Genomic DNA, 23906 nt, shown 5'->3' with positions numbered 1-23906 from the left:
GTTCCCTTTGCCCTCCTCTGTTTTTCGCTTTCCGATATCTCTTGTTTTCCCTTTGGTCGCCCCCATTTCTCCTCCCCCACACCCGTCTAGCCGTATTTTTCTCAGATTCATTCTTCTTTCTCCTCATTCTCTTTTCAGCTCTTTTCTTTTCCATTACAAACTCCACTTTTATCTCCTCATTCTTTCTCTGAATTACTCTTTTATCTTCACTCGCCCTTTGCATGTCATGGAGTCCGGCGAGAACAGAATCAAGAGTTCGAGTCCAGAGGTTTTGGACTCAGCAGGGGGAGCGGTAGTGCTCTCCTCACCCTCCTCCTGCGTCCCAGCCTCAGACCTCATGCTGAGATGGAGTTATCTCTCAAGGCAAGCTGTTCCACTCACCAGAGCTTTGTATCCAAGTCTCAACGCCAAACATCAAACTCTCTCCCAACAGGAAGTGCCATTATCTGCATGAAAGCCAGCTTGATCAGTTCTCTGCCTTATACTGCAACTGAAGGACAACAACAGAAAAGTGATGCGCTTCTATCTGCGGAGGAGTCGGGCTGGTCCAAAATTTGTCGGTTTAAACTCATTATGTAAGTATGTCATTCTTCACCATGTCAATGAAACGTTTTTGCTCAAATATGTTATTACAATTGCATACTCAAGGATATTTCATGTGATTGCAATGGGCACCATATAAAACAATATACTAATATTCCCTTGACGGAAATTTGAATTCTTAAAATTTGCTGTAAACATGTCACAGCAACATATTTGTCACCAATTCAGATGTCCAACCTACAGCTTTTCATGTTAAACTTTATAACAAGCACTGTAAACAGTGGTTGCTCCCATCAAACTCTGATTCTTCTGCAGACCTTCTGCAAACGTTGCTCTGAATACCCAAATCCTCGAAACACAATTTCTGGGACAGTACTAAATGTCTCTTTTTCCAGCTAATCCATCACTTTACCACTGCTGGACTCATTTGTACCCTCTAGTGGGGATGAGTAACAGTGTAATTTTTCATATTAGATGAGGGCACATCTGTCTGTTTGAAAACAAACGATTTGGACATGGAATTTGAGGGTGGCACATGCACATACAGTATTCAAGCAAAAAGCAATTTCCATTGATCGCAATAAAAGGGTTGTCCTCTAGACACACAGCAGGTGTTTTTGATATAGCTGAGAAAAATGTTAGATGCTTGTGGGCTTCTAATACGAATTGAAAATCGGTGAGGATGTACGTAATAATCTCTCTTTTTCTGCCGCAACAAAGGTGGTGGGATGAAGTTTACTGAATGACTATTCACTGATTCGAATACCAAAATTGTCCACCTTTATAAGCATTCAATCAAAATATGTGTGTCATCACATTCGGCTCTGAATAGTAGCGTTATCAACATCTTGCCAGGATCCATGCGGATGAATGGCCACCAGTCAACTTAACTGAAGTTGACAATAATTCTTACTATGTATGCCACCTTCCATTTCAATGTACAACAGTATCTGAGGCGGTAAATAGCAAAGCGATTGTAAGGGTAAAGAGTTAGGGGCCATGAGGGAAAATGAGAAGCTGCACTCTTGTTTGAGTTACTCTCAGAGGAGGAATATACCAAATTTAACTGCTTAAAGAGAAGAGCAGATTTTATGCTTTTATATTCGCTGTCACTATGGTTGTATTTCAAGCTTAATCAGATCACATTAGACCAGATCTAAATTTAACATCTGCAGTTATGTTTTTTTTGTTGTTTGTTTTTTTCTTTGATGATTTATAAAAAAAATGTTTTATACTCACTTCCATACTCACCAAAACCCTATTTATTTAATCCTACAGTAAAATAAATAAATGAAATTAAAAAAATACAAAATATATAAATAAAAATAGTCATATTGTAAAATATCTTTGCAGTGTAAAAATATGTTTGATAGATTTTAAAATGTAATATATTCCTGTGATGGCATTTTTTTTTTGGCAGCGATTAGGCTACTATATAAGTGTCAAATGATTACTCAGAAATCATTTTAATATTCTGCTTTGGTGCTTAAGAAAGATTTTTTTGTATTATTAATGTTAATGTTTAATTATTAATTATAATTTTTTTCCAAGTTACTTTATAAATGTAAAGTTTAAAAGAACTTTCACAATGTACTTAAAATGCTCTTTTTTCACGCAATAATTTTGCACTGAATATGCAGAAAGTATAGTACTTCTTTCTTAAAAACATCCAAGTGTACTCAACTGTGCTATTTTGAGATACCATAAATCTGAACTAAAATGAGCTTTTAATACTATCTTTGTATATAATGATAATAATAAATGATTTGGTTATGACGTGTATGACACATCTTTCACTGTTCATACTTCGTTGTAACTATTTTATTTTATTTTATTAACACAGATTGTATCTTAAAAGCACATTTTAGTTCATATTCACGGTGTCTCAAAATAGCGCAGCATTTTCTTTTTCACCTGGGCACTTTTGATCAATTCAATGTGTCTTTGCAGAATAAAAGCATTAATTTCTTTTAAAAAAACACATTTCACTGATCCCAACAAGCAGTTTGGTGAATGCATGGATTGATGGGAATAACGTTTTATACACTTGTTTGTTACTATAGCTTTATTTGTATTTTTTTATATATATCAAACAGTAACAGTTTTGTCACTACCTTTGATAGCATTTGAACATTCACTTCACAACCATAAAAAGTGAGACAAAAGCTGTTGTTTGATAAGCAGAATGGTGGGCTATTTAAAGATCAGAAAAATAGAAAAAAACAATTTGAATGGCGACACAGTCATATACAGTGGCACATCACTGAACAGTTTACATGTTTGAAAAAAATGATGCACTTTACAGTGACCTTGAAGTGTCATTTTACAGAATCAGTTTCCTAATTAAGTCTGATGTCTCTAGATGACTTCCAAACACTCACCATGGCACAGAGTAACCTTCCAAATATAGTGTGGTTAACAAGAGGAATTGCTTCATCTGAGGTGACAGTGTTTCCAAAAACTTGGCCAATGATGAGCTACTTACTGTTGAGGCTTATTCTGTTCGCTGTGAAACTGTATATTCTAATTAAATGAAGCTGCGAGTCTATTAAACTTCAAAGAATTATCCCCAAACCTACAGACTGCTGAAATCAATTACAGTGTAGAGAAATGTCACCTATGTCAAAACATCTTAATGTTCATCATTCAACCAGGACACTCGTAAGAATAGCTTGCAGGAATAAAAGCAGAGAATGCTTGTGTCCATACCACCATCTCCAGGCATGAATCTGAAAGCCATGGAGATGAATGACCAGTCAATAGTGATCTCCATAATCGTTAGTCCTCTGGTGATTCATCAAGCCAATGACACTCGTGTCCCTAATACCACATTTATGCAGGTTTGAGCAGAGGAGATTGCGTGCTGTGATTTTCTCCAAAATGATTGATTATATCCAGCCTCTTTTGCCCAGTGTGTGTATGTGTGCTTAGATGACTAACTGAACGAATGAGCGGGTAAGTGAGTGAGTGAGTGAATGAATAAGAGATCAAGTGTGTGAAAGAGCAAGAGAAACCGAGACGCAAACCAGACAGGAAAGATTTCGAGAGTAAGTATGAGTGAATAATCTATCTCTTTGCCTAAAACACTAAGGGGAAATTATATTTTCACACACGTGCACCTCGCATATGCTGGCTGTACGCTGTGCAATTTTGCAAAGGTTTTTTGGCCATCAGAGATTCATTTCAGGATTTTTTTTTTGTTTGCAGTCTTGCGGTGTGGATACTCAGTGACTGACTAATGGAGAGCCAAGAGCAGCACAGCGATTGATAATATATGTTCATCTGTATGTAGAGAAAGAGCGAGAGAGATGAAAAAGCTCAGCTATATAGAATATCTCATTATTTGTTCCCTTAAAGCAATAGTTCAACCAAAAATGAAAATTCTGCCATCATTTACTCACCCTCAAGTAGCTCCAAATACAAAAAAGTTTGTAACCAGGCTGTTTTGGGTCACCACTGACTTACTATAGCTCAAATACAAATACAAATAGACATGCATAATAAATATAACCAGTATACACTAATAAATTATGTAAACAAAGACTTTTATTTTGGTTAGCGTTGAAAAGAGTTGTCCTGCTTATTATTTTTGTGGAAGCAATGGTACATTTAAAGATTCTTTGATCGACAGAATGTTAAAATTATTATTTTTTATATTCATTTATTCAAATAAAGGGGGGAGGGGTCTTTATAAATATCATAAACATTAGGGGAAATGACAGTCGATGTCATACTGTCATACCTCGGCTTTAACTCAAAATCTTACCAGGCTGACACTATGTAATCTGACAAGCGACAATTGTAAAGGTCAGAGGGGAGTGTAAGAAAAATAAAACGCACGGTAAACCCCTGCCTTTGGTCTGTAAAATCAAAGAAAACATAACAACAAACTACTAGCGAATTAAGCGAATCCATGCTGATACAGCAGTCCTTACACGTTCAATGAAGCAACAGAACTGTTCAGTTCAATGAGACACATAACCATCAACGGCAAAATAGTGACAGAATGACCCATCTACAGTGTGTCATTCAATTACTCCTGATATGTTTAATTAAAGAACAAGTCAAGCTCATTCCACTGCTGTCTCTCTGATCATGTAATCCTTCTTTAAACAGAGCTTGATCAATACTTAATAAAGGCTTGCGATAGCACTGCAGACTAGGGAAACAAAGCAGAGAGAGAGCTAGCATAACCTGGGTATTTGTTTTCCGACTGTATAAATACACATATCACACTTCTGCTCCATTTCTGTGTTATTTTGCTAAATGAAGTGTACATATGAGGATTCCACAGGCACTTTCATTTAATTGAGTGGGGAATTATAACAATGCAGTATCGAATTCCCCTCGTCTGAAATGTGCACACATAGAGCTCCAGATGTGCCTCTCACATCCTGTGACAGCGGGACACGTGCGATATAGATTCTCATCTTGAAAATACAAGACAAGCTGCCAATACAAGAGCTACCTGTGGCTGTCTGATGCCTCGTGTGCGTGTGCGTGTGCGTGTGCGGACTTATATGTGTCAGTCTGAGGGAAGGCTTTCTCTTCCACTTCCATACAATCCATTATCCCCCATCATCCTCCAGCGGTGGAAAACTAACAACCCTGTCGCTTAAAAATTCTCAAGATGGCCGTTCAGTCTGAGGCAAAAGTGAAGTTTGCAATTAAGGAAATAATTATGTCCATATCTGCTTTGAGATGTGAGGACAGGGGCCTTCTGGAGTCCTGTGATAGAGCGATACTGAGGACCTTAACAGCAGGGAGTTGATTTAATTGAGTCCAAATTACACTCTCATGGCAGTGGCACTTTCCTCTGAGCTGTAATGGCTCACTGTGCGGTTGTCAGGGCTGCACGCTACGTTTTAGCTTTTAAAGGCTGGAGGTAATATCTGTAGACTTAAGGTAGAGTAGATCTCTTCCTTCTAAATAATGTAAGAACCATTTTGATTTGTATTAGTTTGGTGCTGTAGCATTAAACCCTCTTTGAATTTTTTATTACCCGCTGTAAACTGATGGTGATGGTTTTGGAGTCTTGCTATTAGTTCAATTCATTCTTTCATCAGAATAGCATTTCTAAATCACTTTTTCACACAGGCTGACACATTCTCGTATAGGCGGTTATTACAGACCAAAAGCTGACGCATGAGTAAACTGTTGGTATTCGAGTACAGCAAGCATTTTTATGCAAATATTGGAAAATTACATGAAAAAAATCATATTAATGTGCTAATATAACAGTATATAATCTACTAGATATATAATTTACTGTTCAAACATTTGGGATCGTTCAACAATGACCTGAACATTTCGTAACATTATAAAAGCATTTATCATTCAAACAAATGCTGTTCTTTGGATTGTTTCTGTTCATCAAATACAAATAAATGAATCAATAAATACAAAATGACAGTTTCCACAAGCTATTAATCAACACAACTTTTTTTATTAACACCGATGGTAATACATGTTTCCTGAGCCCAAAATCAGAATGAGAGCTGAAGTATCATGCGACTGGAATAATGGCTGTCGGAAATTCAGCTTTCAGGAATACATGATATTTTACTGTATATTTTAATAGAAGAAAATAAAAAACAGTTATTTTAAAGTATAATAAATATCTCACTATATCACTGTTTTACTGTGATTTAATCAAATAAATGAACCCTTGGTTAGCATCTAGATACTTGTTTCATAAACTTTTTTAAAAAATTTACATTTGTGACGAAATCACTATCAACTGCAATTTTATATAACATAATATAAATTGCAATGACATTTTACATTATCACTATTTTTGTTTTATTTTGAATGCATACACACAACACACATAAATAAGAAGATACGTGCACATTATAAAAACTTTTGATAGCGGTCATTCTGAAATGAGACGAGTCAGAGGCTGTCATCAGAACAGTCTGGTACTATTACATCTACGCTAATCTCTAGCAAACATCAAGTCAGTCAATAGAAGCTTATAGCTACACTGCAGGCCACAAATAACCTAAATATATTTAATAAAAGAGCCACAGTGGCTTCCATTTCCATCTTTTCATTTTATTCCAAAACACGGGTTGAAAAAGCCGTTTTGTTCTCAAATAGTTTTTGTAGTATCATTATCTTTTGCATAAGTTAAATTCAAAGCTTGGACAGTAACATAGCTAATGGCTTCAGTGTGGACTCAATAATTATGTAGCTGTCTATAGTGTAGTGAACGGTGAGGAAGATTTAAGTGTGGTTCAGTTAAGACTTCCTGCTGGGCGCAACCTTAATGATTAACTGGCTGATTGTGTCTCTCTCTCTTTTGGTTTCTCCCTCTGTCATTTTCTCTTTTTTTCTGACCAAGCAACTGTGAGTCACGGTAGTTGGCACCCACCATCCACACCCCCAACATTATAATTCCCTCTGCAGTGTCTAAGGAGATACACACGCCATCTATCACAATACTTGCATTCTCCCTGCATAGATTCATTCTCAGCCCAATTAAACTCGTTCTTTTCCTCCTCCTTTTGTGAATAATTAGGCTTTCATCTCACATGGATGCATCGTCAAGATTCTGCTCTTTCTTTGAGCAAGGCAACATCAAAAAAAAGAATGTCTTCTGCCTTCTTTTATTCCTGTTTCTTTAAGCCTAGTCAATTATTGAAATTGCTTGGGCTACAACTGAACTGGCTGGTAAAAAAAAAAAAAAAAAGTAGTGTATTTTTATTTAGAATCCAGAAAACAAGAATCAGCATAACTGACTATTACAGTTCAGAATCAAGTAATATTGCACGGATGACTGCTTGCAATATTGGATTTAAAAAATTGTGTTCAACTGAGATTTTGAGGGCATTTTTGCTGATTTGCATTGAATTCCTTTAGTGATACACACACTTAATCAACACAAACAGTATGTGCAAATTGCAAATAAACTCTATGAGCACAGCGTTCACAAAATTCATTCTCAGAGAATCCTCTCCATCTCTGTCTTTTTTGCCTAAAGGGCTAGTTCACCCAAAAACTTGAATTCATTATTCACAGATAAAGTCACCACTTTATTCACCCTCGCTTTATTCATCTCATTTCAAACCTGTATGATTTACTTTCATCTGCAGAAAACAAAATAAGTCCATTTTAAAAATGTTTCCGTGAAAGTCTGTTTGGACTTTCTTTAAAATACTATCTTCTCTCAAGCCTGCAGGAGACAGAAAATCATATAGGTTTGCAACGACATCAAGGTGTGAGTAAATTATTTCATTCTTGTTTGAACTATCCCTTCAAGGCGAATAAAAAGTATTGACATATATATTAAAATAATAATAAACACTCAATTAGAACTAAAAGGACTACAACTAAATCAAGATGTAAACTTAATTCCTATAAAATATTATATACAGTATTTTATAATTGAAAAAAATAAAATGTAGATTTTATTTTCTGCCTGAATAATTTCTTTTAAGTAGTTCTTGAAAATTCTGATATCATAAAACAAATTAATTTGATTATACCAGTACCACTTTAATTAATTATACCAGTCTTTAATTAAAGTAAAAACCGAAAAATATATATTTCCCCCTGAATAGCGTTTTTTAAGCAGTTCTTGAAACTTCTGAAATCAGAAAATGAATAATTGTTCATTATTTTCAATATAATAATATTCACAGTGTCTGTTTGAAAAAGGGTTTGAAAACAACCAGTATTACAATAATTACAGCTTTTAAAAAGGGATGGATGGAAGGCGCCTTTGAATATCGTGTTGTATATTGTGTTAACCATCGAGTTAAAAGGTTGAGAACCACTGCTTTAACCAATTACGAATGAGTTTCATTTTGCCTATATAGAATTATAGACACCTCCCAAACGTAAAGGGAATGTGCATTTGCATGTGTATTATATTATATGATTTGACAATGCATCCATCTAGGGAAAGAGGAGGGAGACAAATGCCAAATTATAAAGCCATTACTTTAATGCAGAGCAGTCACTAGTGCAAGGCACCTGGAAAACAACCTTAGGGATCAATACTCCACACACATTTCATTACATAAGTGGAATTCAGATTCATCTTTCCCTGCCCCGTTCTCTCCTTGCCAATAATTTCCCCAGCACGGAAATTAAATTGGTTTAGTAATGATTACCTGACTCAGGTAAAACTAATAGTCCTGTGGCTTATTAACAAATGCAGTGACAAGGGCATGACGATGGGCCGGTATTCAGTAGCCGTTAGCTTTTAGCACACCGGATAAAAATCTCATGTCTAACCTCAGGCTGCGAAGACACCGCAGATCAAAAGCCGTGCAAAATATTCATTGTTCCTCACGAACGAATGTACAAAACAATTGGAAAGTTGGAGAACAGAAAACTTCCTTTTGTGTTTTATGCTTTGTTTCATAGCCACTGCTAGCTCAGACAGTTTAAAGCCACTCAAAGAAAAATAAATGGGAGAAATCAAAACGCTCAATGCAGTGCTGTAGAAATATGCAGTCCCATGCAGCTTGTTCACAGTTGCCTACATTTGAATGTGTATGTAGATTAGCTGGAAGCTCACCTTAAAAATGTTGTTTTAGCATTATTTGTGCTGAAGAAGCAAAATGTAGCATACTATGTTTTCAGATTTTGCTTCTGATATGGCACATGAAACATAATCTTAACAAACAGTTTTCCATTCAAGTAGACAGTTTACTAGCTGCCTGGAGGCGTTAACAAGACGACCCGCTGAGTGAACTTGGCTTAAAGGGAGTTTTCTACTTGTGGGTCTGTATTTGCATGTATCTCTTTGTGTGCTTCATAAATCACACGGCTAAATCTAATGGATGAAGTTTTGAAATGTCACCTACGGAAATTTGTTCTAATACGTTTAATACGTCTAATATTTTTACGTATTATATAAGATACACTTAAATTGAGAGAATTCATGTCTATAATATTTTCAAGAAGTTTGTTTTAAAAAAAAATGGATGGATGGATGAACAGATGGATGGTGAGATGGACTGATAGACGGATGGATGGATGGATGGATGGATGGATAAAGGATGGACTGATGGATGGATGGATGGATAGAAAGATGGAAGGATGGGTGAACAGATAAACAGATGGACTGATGACAGATGAATGGATAGATGGACAAAGGATGGATGGACAGATAATGGATGATAGACTGATAAAGGATGGAAGGATGGATTCATGGATTTATAAAGGACGGATAGATGGATGGACTGACGGACTGAAGGATTGATGGATTGATTTATTGATGGATGGATGGATGGATGGATGGATGGATGGATGGATGGATGGATGGATGGATGGATGGATGGATGGATGGATGGATGGATGGACGGACGCACAGCTGTATGGCTGGATGGAGAGACAGATGGATTGATGGATTGTTGGATGGAGGGACAGATTGTTGGATTGATAAATGGACAAGCAGATGTATATATATGGATGGATGGAAGAATTGATGGATTGGTAAACGGACAGACAGATGGATGGGCAGATGGATTTATGCAGTAATAGATAATAAATAGATGGACAGATGAATGTTTGAAATTTTACCTATAGAAAATGACGGTTTCCCATAACAAATACATCCTAAACAGAAAAAGAAAATGCTTGAACATAGCATAATTTTTTTGTCAGCTTCTTATACTATCCAAACATACTGTAAGAGTCAAATAAGCCACACAAGACAATGCTGACTTGTGTTACAATGACATACAGTATGTTGCATCGTACGAGGTGTTCCTAAATCACTTCAAAAACTAGCTGGAGCATCTGCAGCCCCAGTCTCTGAACAATTTAGGACTGGCTTCCAGAATTAGACAGAGAAGACCACAAAGCATCCTAGAGGCATTACTAAAGTATGGAACAGATGTCAGCTACTTTGAACAAACGAACAGCATGCTGAATCAAACACCAAGTGCTTTTTACGAACCAATGAAACATAAGCCAATCTATTTACTAAACCATAAGGCTACTAGTTACAGAGGTATAAAGCCAGTGCATATGGCCATTTGAAATGTTTTGCAACTATAGTCACAAAGATTTTTTTTTTTTGTCACAAACAGGTTCCCCCACGGCGACTGAAGTTTTCTGCAAAGGTTTGTGGAAGTCTAAACAGATTGACGTGACAGATGGTTTTAGGGAATCGGAAAAGAAAGTAAAATTGGTAGATTTCAATAGAAGCACAAAGGCCGTGCAACACATTTTCTTTGTACAGATATAGGCTACCTCATACCCAGTGGTGTGAAAAATATGCTGTCATCACATATGCATTCACATCGTTCTGAAAATTACACCTTTGGCAGTATTTATTTGAAGACTTTGATCACAAAATAACATGTTGATATCTTAACACAGCAAATCCTCTTTGATGGACAAAACTGTCCCTTATCTAACTGTCTGCACAGTTGTTTTACCCTATTTAAGCGTGTCCATCATAAATTTTGCATGCATCAGCTTAATGCTAATTAATCACCTTGAGAATATGACTGGAAGAGGGAACATATTTGTTGCACAGCAGGAAACATTTTTTTCCAGGGTGCATGATTGTCTTCACAAGTCTAATGGCAGCATTTGAGCTGTTAATAGACAACACCGAATGAGTTACCCACACACAGTTTTCCTGTTATATATTTTCAGGTTGATTTCACAACACTTACAAATATATTTATATTCAGTACTACTGTTCAAAAGCTTGAGGTCAATTTTTTTGAAGTCGGTATCCATTGTATTGCTCATAGGTGACAAAGACACTTATTATGTTACAGACTTTTTATGTAAAATAAATAAATGAATGTTCAAATAACTCTAAATAATCCTGAAATAAATATTAAGCAGCATGTGTCGTTTTCATCATTGATAATGCTTCTTGAGCATAAAATCAGGAAATTATTTCTGGAGAAGACTAGACATTTGCTGCTACAAATTCAGCTTTGCCATCACAAGAATAAATTATATTATAAATATATATTAAAATAGAAAATGCTGTTTGTAATCAAACAAGGCAGTATTTGTAAGCATAAGAAATGCCTTTCAACAATATAATATAATATAATATAATATAAATCCAGTATGAATACATCTCATTTTAGAACTGAATTTTATCTTTATCCATTCACGTATGAGCTACGTGTTCTGACTATGATTGGCTACTATAACAGCAAAGGGCTTTTTTGTTTCAGAGTTCACCTTGCTGAGGTTACAGTTTGATTTACATTGTAGCTTTAGATGAGGAACGTTCAAAGTCAGAGGAGCTCACAGAAAGCGTGATTCTCACAGGCCCCCCGCTGCTCACACACAAATGAGAAAATTTCACCTGCGCTCATACTACAAGTCTAATCGCTATCTTCCAACGACGGAAACCTTATCCAGAGACAATCTGCACCATATCAAAGACAAAAGCTGTCCGTCATGTAAACTCGTTCTGTTGTTCACTCTTGATGAACGTGCTGCAAATATTAAAAGAGCGAGGGAGAGGAAGGAGAAGGGGATGAGGCGAGATGAAAGTTGTTTATGACCTTTCGCTCGTGTGTGTGTGTGTGTGTGTGCACGTGTGTCACCCATTTCAAATACTAAAGATGGTGTGTGTAATTTGTTTGATGTTATAATACTTGTCCTATCTCAGCGATTCAAAGACAACAGTGAGCAAGCCATTTGTAGGCTGGTCTCCTAAATAAAATACTGGTGCTCTCAAAACAATTCGCTGTTTGTTAGAGACCAAGCTCAGAAGGTCAAGATTTTACCGTTACAACGTAATATATTCATTAAAAAGCCATTCAAAAGTACATTTAAAATACTGTTCGAAAATGTTAGTGTCAGCTTTATTTTTTTTTTTACTAAAGCAATTTTTGGAGCAGCGATGCAAAATGTGATGTTTTACATTTAAAGCAAGCGATAATAATGCTACAAATAAACGAAACCAATTAAAGGAACAGAACCCGAACAGTTGCAGACATGTAATCAATCAGCGAAGCGTTAAGGCCTTCAGGATCGTAAAAAACGAAAGAAAAAAAAAACACTGACGCGATTGTAAAAAGCTTCTTCAACGATTTCTCTCTAAAACACATCATTGATCAATGCAGCAATATGCAGCAAGTATCAGCTGTTGTGTTATTGAAATTCTCGTCAGACACGCCAAGACCGTCTTCACCACCCTCCCCACAGCTTGAAAGGTTCACTGTAAAATGTGATATTGGACTATAAGCCCAAAGGGGAAATACTGAATGGACGAAAAATGAATACCTCACTGAGGAGAGCCATTTTAATATCAGACACCCTAGGGGTTTCACCGTCAACTATTATTAACTAAATCTTCTTTAACTAATTAAAGATACGAGGACGAGCTTTTCATGAGGAAATTAACACCCACCAGAAGCACAATTCTCACAGATGGCTTTTGACCATCCCATGCAGCACGCAACACCGTCATCGCATGGGATTTTGCCATTTATTTCTGCCTCTGAGCTATAACGATCTGAACAGTGTTCATATCACAGTGGGGTGCAGAAAAACACTGCTATTTTGGTTGAGTAAGGGAGGCTTGTTCTTAGAGATGGAGAAGCATTAAATTACACTGCACAAGAGATGCCAGCTTGGCAAAATTCACAAGAGGACCGAGAGGATGCGGCCAGTGAGCCACAGATGCATATAATCCTGTTGATTTCTAGGCAGCACCTCACTCACTACATGCTAATGTGATATGCAGCCCCGAGAACGAGTCATGATGATAAGGCTTTGTAAGGTGACAACAGAGCTTCATTTAGACTAATCGGTTTGGCTGAGGAAAAAAGAAAGAAAGAAGAAGGTGAAGGAAAGTAAAATACAAAGAATAATATATAGATTAATCCTTGAAGTAATGGTTTGCGTTTGATTTTCCAATTGGGATATGTTATAACTTCTAAAAGGCAGTCCTGGTCTCCCAAAAATTAAACAGTCTTCGCACAGCAACTTCGCACCGTCACTGAAGGGGAGTGGACCAACAATCAATAACCTGATCGGCTGTAAAGATGTAAAAGATGAAGACATGCTGCACTGCGTGAGGCAAATGGCGGTCACAACAGATACTGCCTGGTTTTCGGACCTTTGAGTTCAGCTGGGGGCCAAAACAAAGTGTTGCGGTTATAATTTTGCTTAATGTATTTAAAGTAGCACGTTTTTTACATACATTTTGACCCATACAATGTATACAATTACTGGCTATTGCTACAAATACGCTGCTTATGACTGGATTTGTGGTCCAGTGTGACATATGTTTATAATACATACATTTATAATTTAGGTGTTTTAAGCTTCAAACGCATGCTTCTGGCTAAAACACTAGTCCTCTGTCCATAATAACGGCACCCATTCACTGCAGAGGATCTACTGATGAGGAAAAGATTTAATGCTAAATTCCTCCAAATCAGTTCTGATGAAGAAATAAACTAAAACATCTTAAATCTGTATGATCGAGATATTACAAAAACGGTGTTCCTTTTTTATCATTTTAATTTTTAATTAGGCCTATTTTAGAATTAAATGAATTCCCCCACCCCTTTATTTTCGAGGGCAGCTGCAGTCTAAAAGACAAATATCACAATAAATCGCAAATAAACCATGAAAAACACATCTTTGATTAAATTTGGCATTGTAATGCTACTCGTTACTCATTTTAAATAGCAAGTAGCCCCTAGAAGTAAGACAACAAGAGAATGACAAGAGTAACACAGCTTTTTAAAGCCCCTGGAGGATTATTTGCGCGATATCTAACCTTAACCTCAGATACAACATATTACAGCCCTTACAACACCAGCCTTATCTGCACTGAGCAGACAGAAGGTGGAAGAGAGTGTAGCAGCGGGGAATAAGTCAACCATTCAAGTACGATCACAAACACCGCAGGCCCTTGTGTTTTCTTCTGTTTGAGATAGATTACACCTTAAAATATACAAACACCACTGCAGCAGATTACTTACAAATACAAATTATCCTGTTTGCCAGCAATATATAGTTCAAAGGAAGCAATGAACGAACAGTCCTGGACCCCACTCTATTATTTACAGCATTATTTCATTTTTAACTCCCTGCCAAAGTAATGTAATCCTAATGCAATCCTGAAGCACTGATTAGACCAATTATATTTATTGCATGTTCCACTGTGACTCTACAGCCCCATCAACTGGTCAAAGAAAGGTTCTTGTCTTATTCAGCTCATATTAGATCCCGAGTAAAATAGTCCGGTCATAAAAAAGCAGGCTATAACAATAATAATAATAATAATATGTGTGTGTGTGTGTGTGTATGTATATATATAGTATAGCAGTATTTCAGATCACTGATTTAATCTTTAATACCTCTTGCAATTTTGAAAAAACCTCATCCATGTCAACCAGCTAGATAATATCAGTTTAGCAACATATGAACATCTGCAGATTTTGAAAAAAAAAAAAAAAAAAAAAAAGTGAAAATGGTTAAATGCAAGTCCAGATCTTCAATGTATTAAAAATCGCAATAAAGTACTGAAAATGACAGGATATTGAAACTTATACTGTGGATTTTTTACTGTCTAGGTTAGAATAAGTGTTTTCAGTTCAGTTTACAGCATGTTGAATCAACGTTAATATGGAATTTACCAAAAAATGAAGTAATCTGTTGCCTTAAATGATCTTCTTCATGAACAGGCATTATTAGGGCTCTCTCTCCTTAGGCTATTAAATTGAATAAGGACATCAAAAATTATTTTCTTCTCTACCTGAAAATAAGTGTCTATCAGAAACACGCTTTAGGGAAAAGTTTAAAGCAGCTGTTCTGCTGACGTTCACAACATTCTGAGCTGGAAAGACGGAGACAATAATGAGGGAAAAAATGTCAGTCTTTCTTTACACTCTGGGACTGCGATATTTTAAAAAATGTTAAGGAAGATTTTTTTTTTTTGGATTTTGATTGAAGAGCTACGAATAAGACAACAGAACTAAATAAATACACCATGTAAAATTACTTTAAAGAAACGGTTCTCTCAAAAGTTAAAATGTGCCCACTCCAGCCCAACCAGGATGTAGAAGAGTGGGTTTCTTCATCAACCAGATTTGGGGAAATTTAGCATTACATCATTTGCTCACCAACAGAACCTCTGCAGTGAATGGGTGCCGTCAGAATGAGAGTCCAAACAACTGATATATACATCACAATAATCCACACGACTCAGTTGCACTTCAGAAAAACTATATTTACAAGAAACAAAACCATTGCTTCCAGTTAAATTTGAGTCCTTTGTCTTTAATATTGTTTTCTCCGGTGGAAAGCCATCTATGCAAAGATCAAGAACCAAGTGAAAACTGTCCAAAGCAGCTCAACTAATGTGAAACAAATATGTAAGTGGATGTTTGGACTTCTCCTCTGGAGGAAGCGTATTTATGCATTAAGGGCTAACATTTTGGCTAGAAACTATGGTTTGAAGTAAAAATGTTTTAACATTTTGAACAATTTAGGAATATGATTCAATTGTTGTTTTCACACAGAGAAAGATCTATTGGGAAAAAAAAGAAAAAAAAAAATAGAAAAGAAAATTATGTTTATCCTGAGATGTTTATCCAGTGTGAGATTTATTTTCTCAGAGAAGACAGCGTATTTTGTACGGATGCTCAAATTCAATCAACCCATCTTCAGCCTCTGTGTTAGGAACGTGGAAGTCTTCTCTTTTTTCTTGCTTATGCAGCAAAGATGGATACATGCTGGTAAACTCAGACCCATAATTCTGGGAGCTCAAGTTTTGCCGGAAGGCATTCATTCCACATTAATGGTAGTTGCTGGGAGCTGGGCGGGAATGAACATAGATATACAGCTGAAAAATGAAGCTGCTCCGGGGTTGGCTTCCTGTTTAAAACAGAAATCACAGTCCCTGACTGGACAGCTGACACGGACAAGACAGGGTGGCTATATATGTGCCATCACTGGTGCAATAGCTTCAATGACTGACCTTTAGGTCCTAGAAGAGATTTGAACTGCCTCAGAAGCTTAGACGCTCTTCACTGGACGAATATAAAGCTGCTTCAGGCGGAATGCAACTCATACTGGACACCTGTGGGAAAACACAAGGGCAGCTTTTCTTATAACTAAATAAATAATAGTGTGCTTTAACTATTATTTTTGTCTGTTTTTCTTTTTATCCTTTCCTTCTCACACCGCATTTTATATTTTATTTCTAATGTTATCGGCATATCCCAGTGGTGAAAACCGGTTTAAAATCATGGCATTATCTGAATAAGAATGAATAAAAATGTTATATCTCACTTTATATACATAGTTTGAAGGGATACATAGATATACTGTATCTAAACTAATATTCTATTTCTTTCAGGAATACTTGGAAGTAAATACTACATTTCAGACCAAACACTTTTAATGTGATCTCCATGTAATATCCAAGTAACATAATCTAATTTCAACTGTACTGTAGAGTCTCCTTTGAAATGTACAGGATTTGCTTAATTTAGTGCTGACAGCCATGGTAAATGTTGCATAAAGACACTGAGACACTGTATATATTGGTGTCAAAACGGCTTTAAATGCCTGATTTTTACCCGTAAATCATATTTAATCTCACATTATGCTACATATTTGTTGTTAAACATCCTAAAATTTGTCATGTTGACACCGATTTTGTAATTTCCTGTTTAAAGCAGTGCTTTGAATGTTTCTGGCTTGAAAATAGGTCTGACTATTTAAGTGCAACAAAATATTCGGAATGGCACGGATACAGTGTATTTTCCTCAGAGCGATTTGTATGTAATTTTTAATAACTTCTAGCTTATTTTTATGATTATCTACTACTGTGTCTTTGTTTTTGTGCAAGACTAACGACACAAAAACAATCATAATTTAAAAAGAAATGATAAATCTTTATAAAAGTAGGTCACAATCTGTTAAATATTTTTTGAACGGATGGTCAGTGAGATTTTTTGCTATTAAGCGACATTTTGGGTGACCTTAGCCTTCAAAATCCCATATATTTAATTGCTATCTGGCCTAAAAATACATGCCACAAGCTACCTAAAACATTTGTATAATTAACATTGTTATTAGCATATGATTGGCATAATTTTAAAAGTCCCTTATATAAACACATTTTTTTGTGAGGGCAGTACAGTTCCCAAACCTTTGTTCATCAACATTCGAGATCCTTTGATGACAGATCTGTCATTGTTAAACGTTTATTTGTATGCCAAATATTGAAATTTGATTGCAATTTTCCCCATTCATCAGGTTACTGCTGTGTTAGTTAATGCCACCTCACCTGGAGTTTTACTCAGTGTGAGATTTGACCGACTCCAATCTTTTAAATCACTTTAAAAAGAACTTCATGAAATTCAAATTTATTTTCAAAGTCTGGCACGTTAGCAAACACATTAGGCCATCTGTTTGACTTTTTGTTTAAAGACATACGGAAGCACGTCTTTGTAGCGACTTGTACATAACAGCCTGAATCCAACACACGTTTTCCAGCGCACTTGCAATCTTAGTGCATTTTGGTAAGATTTCAGAGCTATCTTTGCCTTCATTAGTAAATACATTTGTAATATTTTTGGTTTTTACCCAAAATACCTCTCATTAGGCCATAAGATAAGAAAAACAGAATTTAATTGATCCCTAAGAGGAAATCTGAATAATTTCACCCTTTAAGACCAAAAAGAACAACATTGTTGTTAACTAAAGCTAAAAAAAAAAATTGGAGATTAAATAAAATGCAAGTATTAGGGGAAAAACTGAAAAGCTTTTAAAGCGAAATTAAAATGAATTAAAGCAAATTAAAGCAAACAATAAATGAGTAAAAGAATTAAAACTGAAAACAAAAACTATTCAAAAGTATATCATAATAGTGTAACTTTATTCTTCGCGTTCAAACAGGAGGTATTGTACAAATCAAAGGCTGAGTCATTCTTCATGACAAAGTGGTCCAATAAGCGTGTTTCTGAATGCATTCTAAAATTGCTTTCTGTATGTCACTAAGTCCTTTCAGAAGTGCATCCCAGGGACATTTCTATTGCGAACATAAATTTTCTTTTGATTGAGTCTGCTTACCATAAAGAAATTGCTGTATCACGCTCTGCTTATGTCACTTAAATGAGTAGTGTTAGATCTGGCCCTACTCTCTGTGTACTGAATAACTATTTCTATCGGCCTTTCAGAGCTGTCCTCGTCTAAGCTCCGGCACAGCCCTCTGTTGCATACAGACTCTTTTATAAGACATTATTGTATGAGGGCAAATCCATGAATAAAATATGCTATAAAACTGTATACTCCTTCAATGAATAATGTAACAGCAAATTCAATATCTTTGCATTCTTTCGCTGGTTAGAGCAACGCTTTGTCAAAACCTGTACTGTATGTACTATTGCTGTCATGTTTAGCATAAGAGGGCAGGCCACGTAATTGTTCCCCTTTTTCTTCCTATTTTTGGTTCAGAGTTTCTGTGCTGGGGTTCCTACAGGATTCACGGTAAGATATACTACGCTTTATTTAACCAGCTGACTAAATCCCATGTGATGAATAATGTGGGACTCACAATATAATAACGGCGTTTAAATAGCCACTTTTTTTGACTCTATAATGTAATTTACAGTATCCTTTTGCAATGATTTGCTGTTTTGATTCCTTTGTAGAAGCATACGCAACATCATATTTTTTCCCAATGAATAAATCAATCCCCTATGGAGAAAATGTATGTAATTTTACTTCTCAAACCTGTCTATTGAACTGTACTAGGGGGTAGGATTTCTCATTAAAATAAACAAATAGATAAAAATGAAGACGTACAGTGTCAATAGACTGTACATCCTCAAATCTACTAAACAGTACTGAAAGTAACAAAGCTCTGTAAAATAAAAAAAAATGTAAAAAGGGATGTTTTTAGTAACCAATCATTTAAAACGCTATTCACACATTTGTTTATTTTCAATACACGCATCTCAGGAGATTTATGTAATTAGTTTTTCATGTTATATCTTATTGAATGCTATTGGCTAACTTCATGGTTAGCATTATGTCCTAAATACAAACAGTTTATTATAATTGGGTTTAATTTGACAGAATTGTTATTTAGCGGAAAGAACTTGGCACTGTTGTTTAAATTGTTTTAGTTTCAACCTCTAGAATATCAAAATGAATCTCAAACCGAATTCAAGCCCGATTGTTTTCTCAAGACATTAAAAATGTTATTTGCTGAATTATTTCAGACTACGCGGTCCCTTTAAATATTCATTAACATAACGCCGTCACGTGAAAAAACTGTGACTCATCACGTGACCAGGATGTTCCTATACTGTGAAAGAAATGTAGGATACGTACATTGAGTATTATAACATGATTCAAAGAGTATTGGTCGTCGTTTGTTTGCTTCCTCTAAATCAAGCTACGCTGCCCTTGGTAATTAACACTTGGAACTTTAAAAATGCAGCTAACGCAGGTGACAGGCTAACCATAGCTTTACCGGGTATGAGATCTGAGGAACGTCTAGACTTTAAACGCGTGTTTTCTCTGTGCAGCCTGGCGCACGCTGGAAGAGGGCGGCTCGGTTCTGGATGCGGTGGAGCGGGGCTGCGCGCGGTGTGAGCTCGAGCAGTGCGATGGAAGCGTGGGCTTCGGTGGGAGCCCAGACGAGCGCGGGGAGACCACCCTGGACGCGATGATCATGAATGGGTATGTATGCATGGACATCAGTACACTTAACCAGACATTCACCCTGTAATGTTAATTAGACGTAAACTAAAATGACACTTGAACCTATGTTACTGAAAATATCGTGCTAAAATCTGCAACTAACAGTTGATTAAGACTATTCATTAAAGTTATTTGGTTGCAAAAAAATAAGTAATGAAGGTACCATAAAAGCGTCCTAGAAAGTTGTAATGTAGGGCTTTTTATCAATAGATTTGAGTAATTTTTCTTATACATCCTTGCATTATTTTATATTATATTATGAAATGTTCTTCCCTTTAATATGCTTAATATGACCTTGGACCAAAAACTTAGCAATGCACATTACTAATCAAAAATTAGATTTTGATATGTTTAGGAGGAAATTTACAAAATATCATAATGAAACGTGATCTTTACTTTATATCCTAATGATTTTTGGCAATAAACTCAAATGTATGATTTTGACACATACAGTGTATTGTTGGTTATTGCTGTCATCATTTACTCACGCTCAAGTAGTTCCAAACCTTTTTGAATTTTTTGTGTTCTACCAAACCCAATATTTAGAAAAAGTTTTGGTCACCGTTGAGTTCCATAAGAAATAAAATACCATGGAAGTTAAATGGAGACCCAAAACAGCCTGGTTACAAACCCTCTTCAAAATATCTTCTTTTTTTGTACGACGGAACAAACTAATTCATACAGGTTTGGAACTGAATAAATGATGACAGAATTTTTGGGTGAACTGTTTCTTTAAGGCCGGTTTTGTGATCCAGGGTCACAAATCTCAGCTGTGTTTTGTTTGCTGTCTGTCCTGTGTTTAGTGACACGATGGAAGTAGGGGCAGTGGCAGACCTCCGCAGGGTCAAAAATGCTGTGGGTGTTGCCCGAGCAGTGATGGAACGCACAGAGCACACCTTTATAGTGGGTGAATCCGGTAGGAACCGTACACTTCATATCCACTTCATATCCAAGCAACCAATCACGTGGCTGCAGTGGTGAAGAGGTTGAGTTGTTGTTTACAGTACATCAGATAGGGGAAGAAATGTGATCACAGATGGAGCGATAGGAGTGCTAAAAGGCCTCTTCAACTATTTATTTCTCAGAATTATGTGCAGACACTGAAGGCCTGGACAGACTTTATGTCCCCCTTGAAGCGTACAGCACTTCACATTTTGTAATTCTATTTATAATGTTGTGCTGCTCTATTTATTCCATCTGCTCTCCAAATTAAAAGGAATTATAGAGTACTAAAACAGCTTTCATTCTGTGCGTGTGACTGTTCGACATCCACATTACAATAAAAAAAAAAAGGCTGAGTCAGCCTCCTTCTGCTCCATTTTTTTTGCTCTTTCCTGTATGTAATGTTTATTTCAAATCAGCTCTACTATGTGATTCCGTTTTTTCAAATCTCCTTTGCTATATAAAATTTAGTAGAACTGAAAAAAACCCATCTGTCTTTATACAGCCACGATCTTCGCTGAAAACATGGGCTTCGTGTCTGAGGACTTGTCAACTAACAAATCAATAGCTATTTTCTCCCAGTGGTTGCAACAGGATTGCCAACCCAACTATAGAAAGGTGAGTCCCCAAAAACCGCGAACTTCGGTGTAATCATCACTCCAGGGTTTACCTTTAAAGTTCTTAAGCACCTTTGGCAACTTCAAACATGGGTTTAGAAGAGGATCTGTGGTAGATAACAGTGTCAGTATACTTCAAATGTACCAAACACCATTGAAAGATGAATACGGTTTCAGTCAGTGTTAGGGTTAGAATCACAATTTTTTGTGTATTACGAATCTTTATGTGTACATAGAGAAGCAGAGAGTCATGTTTACCTCAATTCGTGCAGACTTTGCTGAGAAGTTTTGGAAGGATATCAGTGTAATCACTGACAAGAAAATATGCACCGTGAAACACAATGAATAATGCATAGTGAGATTTATGAAGAATACAGTGGTTCATACCAGCATTCTGCTATTGGCACAATCAAAGCCCTATGGAAATATCCGAAACAATGCTCTGAATACATTACTTCATTTTTTTTTTCTTTGTCCCCATACTTAGATTAAACTGTAAGCATTGTTGGCCAAGTTAATCAAAACTTTGAAAATCAGACTCCTTCCCCAGAAAACTTTAAGAAATCAGAGAGCAACATAAAAAAATACAAAGCCTTGCGATGTAATTCTCATTTTAAATCTTTAAAGTCATAAAAAAACAACTTTGTTCTGTGTCCCAGATCGAAGTGTAAATTAAAGCATAATAAGTTATTATAATGTGTTTATTTTGTATTTTTATTTTACAGAATGTTTTTCCAGACCCTTCCAAATCATGTGGGCCGTACAAGCCCAAAGCTAAGCTGTGGAAGCCAAAGAATTTAAAAAAAGGAAATTTTGACCCCAGTTCTCATGACACAATTGGTAACTGTTGATTCTTATGAATTATCTTTTAAAAAAAATAACACTCTGGCCAGATAAAACGATCGGCCTTTACTCTGTAAGTGAAAACGCATTTTCTGAATCCAGACATGGACTTGTCCACAGAGTACCAAACTCATTAGATTTAATTTGCATCACAAAAATGAAGCAAGATAATGCCTTGAGGACAAATTTGAAAACCGTTGCTCGATTCAGTTCATTGATGCATATGATCTTAGCATTACATTCTTCCCATAAATTCCCACCAGGAATGATTGCGATTGGTATGAAAGGACAGGTGGCTGCTGCAACGTCCACCAATGGAGCAACGCATAAGATACCAGGGTGAGTATGACAGCCTGTCAGTATAGTATGTCTCGGCTGTCCTGTTGAAGCCAGAATGCATGAGTGTTTAAAACTGAAAAGAAAAACAGAACCTCAAGAACCTCGTTCACTGAGATTTAGCTTTACTGACAGAAATGGGTTTCCAGTCCCCTGTCAATAAAGCTTTAGTGAAGTATATGCATGCCGATCTGTAGCCGTGTAGGCGATTCACCAGTGGCTGGAGCAGGGGCTTATGCCGACAGCACAGCGGGGGGAGCCGCCGCCACAGGGGATGGAGACGTCATGATGCGATTCCTTCCTAGGTAATCACCAGTTTTGAGAGATTGCTTTATACAAGCTGCCTTGATAAATTAAATGCGTGATTCTGCCGAGCTTTCTAATTGAAGGCTTTTATTGATTATTTATATACATTTTTTTATTTATTATACATGCATACTTTTTTTTTTGAAAGTTTTCTAGCCGTTGATTTAATGAGAAATGGAGCCCAACCCACCGTTGCCTGTAGGACAGCCATTTCCAGAATCAAGAAGTACTACCCTGATTTCTTCGGAGCAATTATTTGTGCCAATACTACTGGTGGATACGGTGAGAAAAGGCTTATATCAATGTTTGTTTCTTAAAACATTTTATGTACTAATTCTGAATATGAATGATAATGGAATTTATCGTCAAAAATCTTTTGTCCAAAGGTGCTGCTTGTAACAAGCGTCCTGGGTTTAGCCAGTTCCCCTTCACGGTGGTTAACCCACAGACAAACCGATCTCAGTTGCAGAATGTGGACTGCTTTTGAATAATTGATTGGTCTACGCCTTATGATCAATGTTCACTTTGCACTACTTTTTAAAAATAAACTTTTTAAAAAAAATCTGTTGTAGGAGTTTTGAAAGACATTGAACTCTGAGTTGTTTATAACATATGTTTTCCCGCTGAAACCAAAGGAGAAGA

The 23906-nt window shown here is 36.3% G+C and overlaps 1 protein-coding gene across 2 annotated transcripts; it reads left to right on the top strand.

Annotated features, from left to right (window-relative positions):
• Positions 1-499: 499 nt before the first annotated feature.
• On the top strand, positions 500-23892 carry aga (aspartylglucosaminidase). Of its 2 annotated transcripts, XM_043256443.1 has the most exons (11): positions 500-575; positions 10593-10625; positions 18967-18999; positions 20046-20199; positions 21024-21136; positions 21668-21780; positions 22505-22619; positions 22886-22961; positions 23156-23263; positions 23413-23546; positions 23651-23892. In XM_043256443.1, the coding sequence occupies exons 1-11, from the start codon at positions 515-517 to the stop codon at positions 23749-23751; spliced, it is 1041 nt and encodes a 346-aa protein (XP_043112378.1). In that variant the 5' UTR covers positions 500-514; the 3' UTR covers positions 23752-23892. The 2 variants fall into 2 exon arrangements, with proteins under 2 accessions (XP_043112378.1, XP_043112379.1); XM_043256444.1 differs by lacking the exons at positions 500-575; positions 10593-10625; positions 18967-18999 and adding an exon at positions 19782-19966.
• Positions 23893-23906: the final 14 nt, after the last annotated feature.

This window comes from Puntigrus tetrazona, chromosome 14 (genome assembly GCF_018831695.1).
Source record: "Puntigrus tetrazona isolate hp1 chromosome 14, ASM1883169v1, whole genome shotgun sequence".
NCBI lineage: Eukaryota > Metazoa > Chordata > Actinopteri > Cypriniformes > Cyprinidae > Puntigrus > Puntigrus tetrazona.
This window is presented reverse-complemented; position numbering and strand designations above follow the sequence as displayed.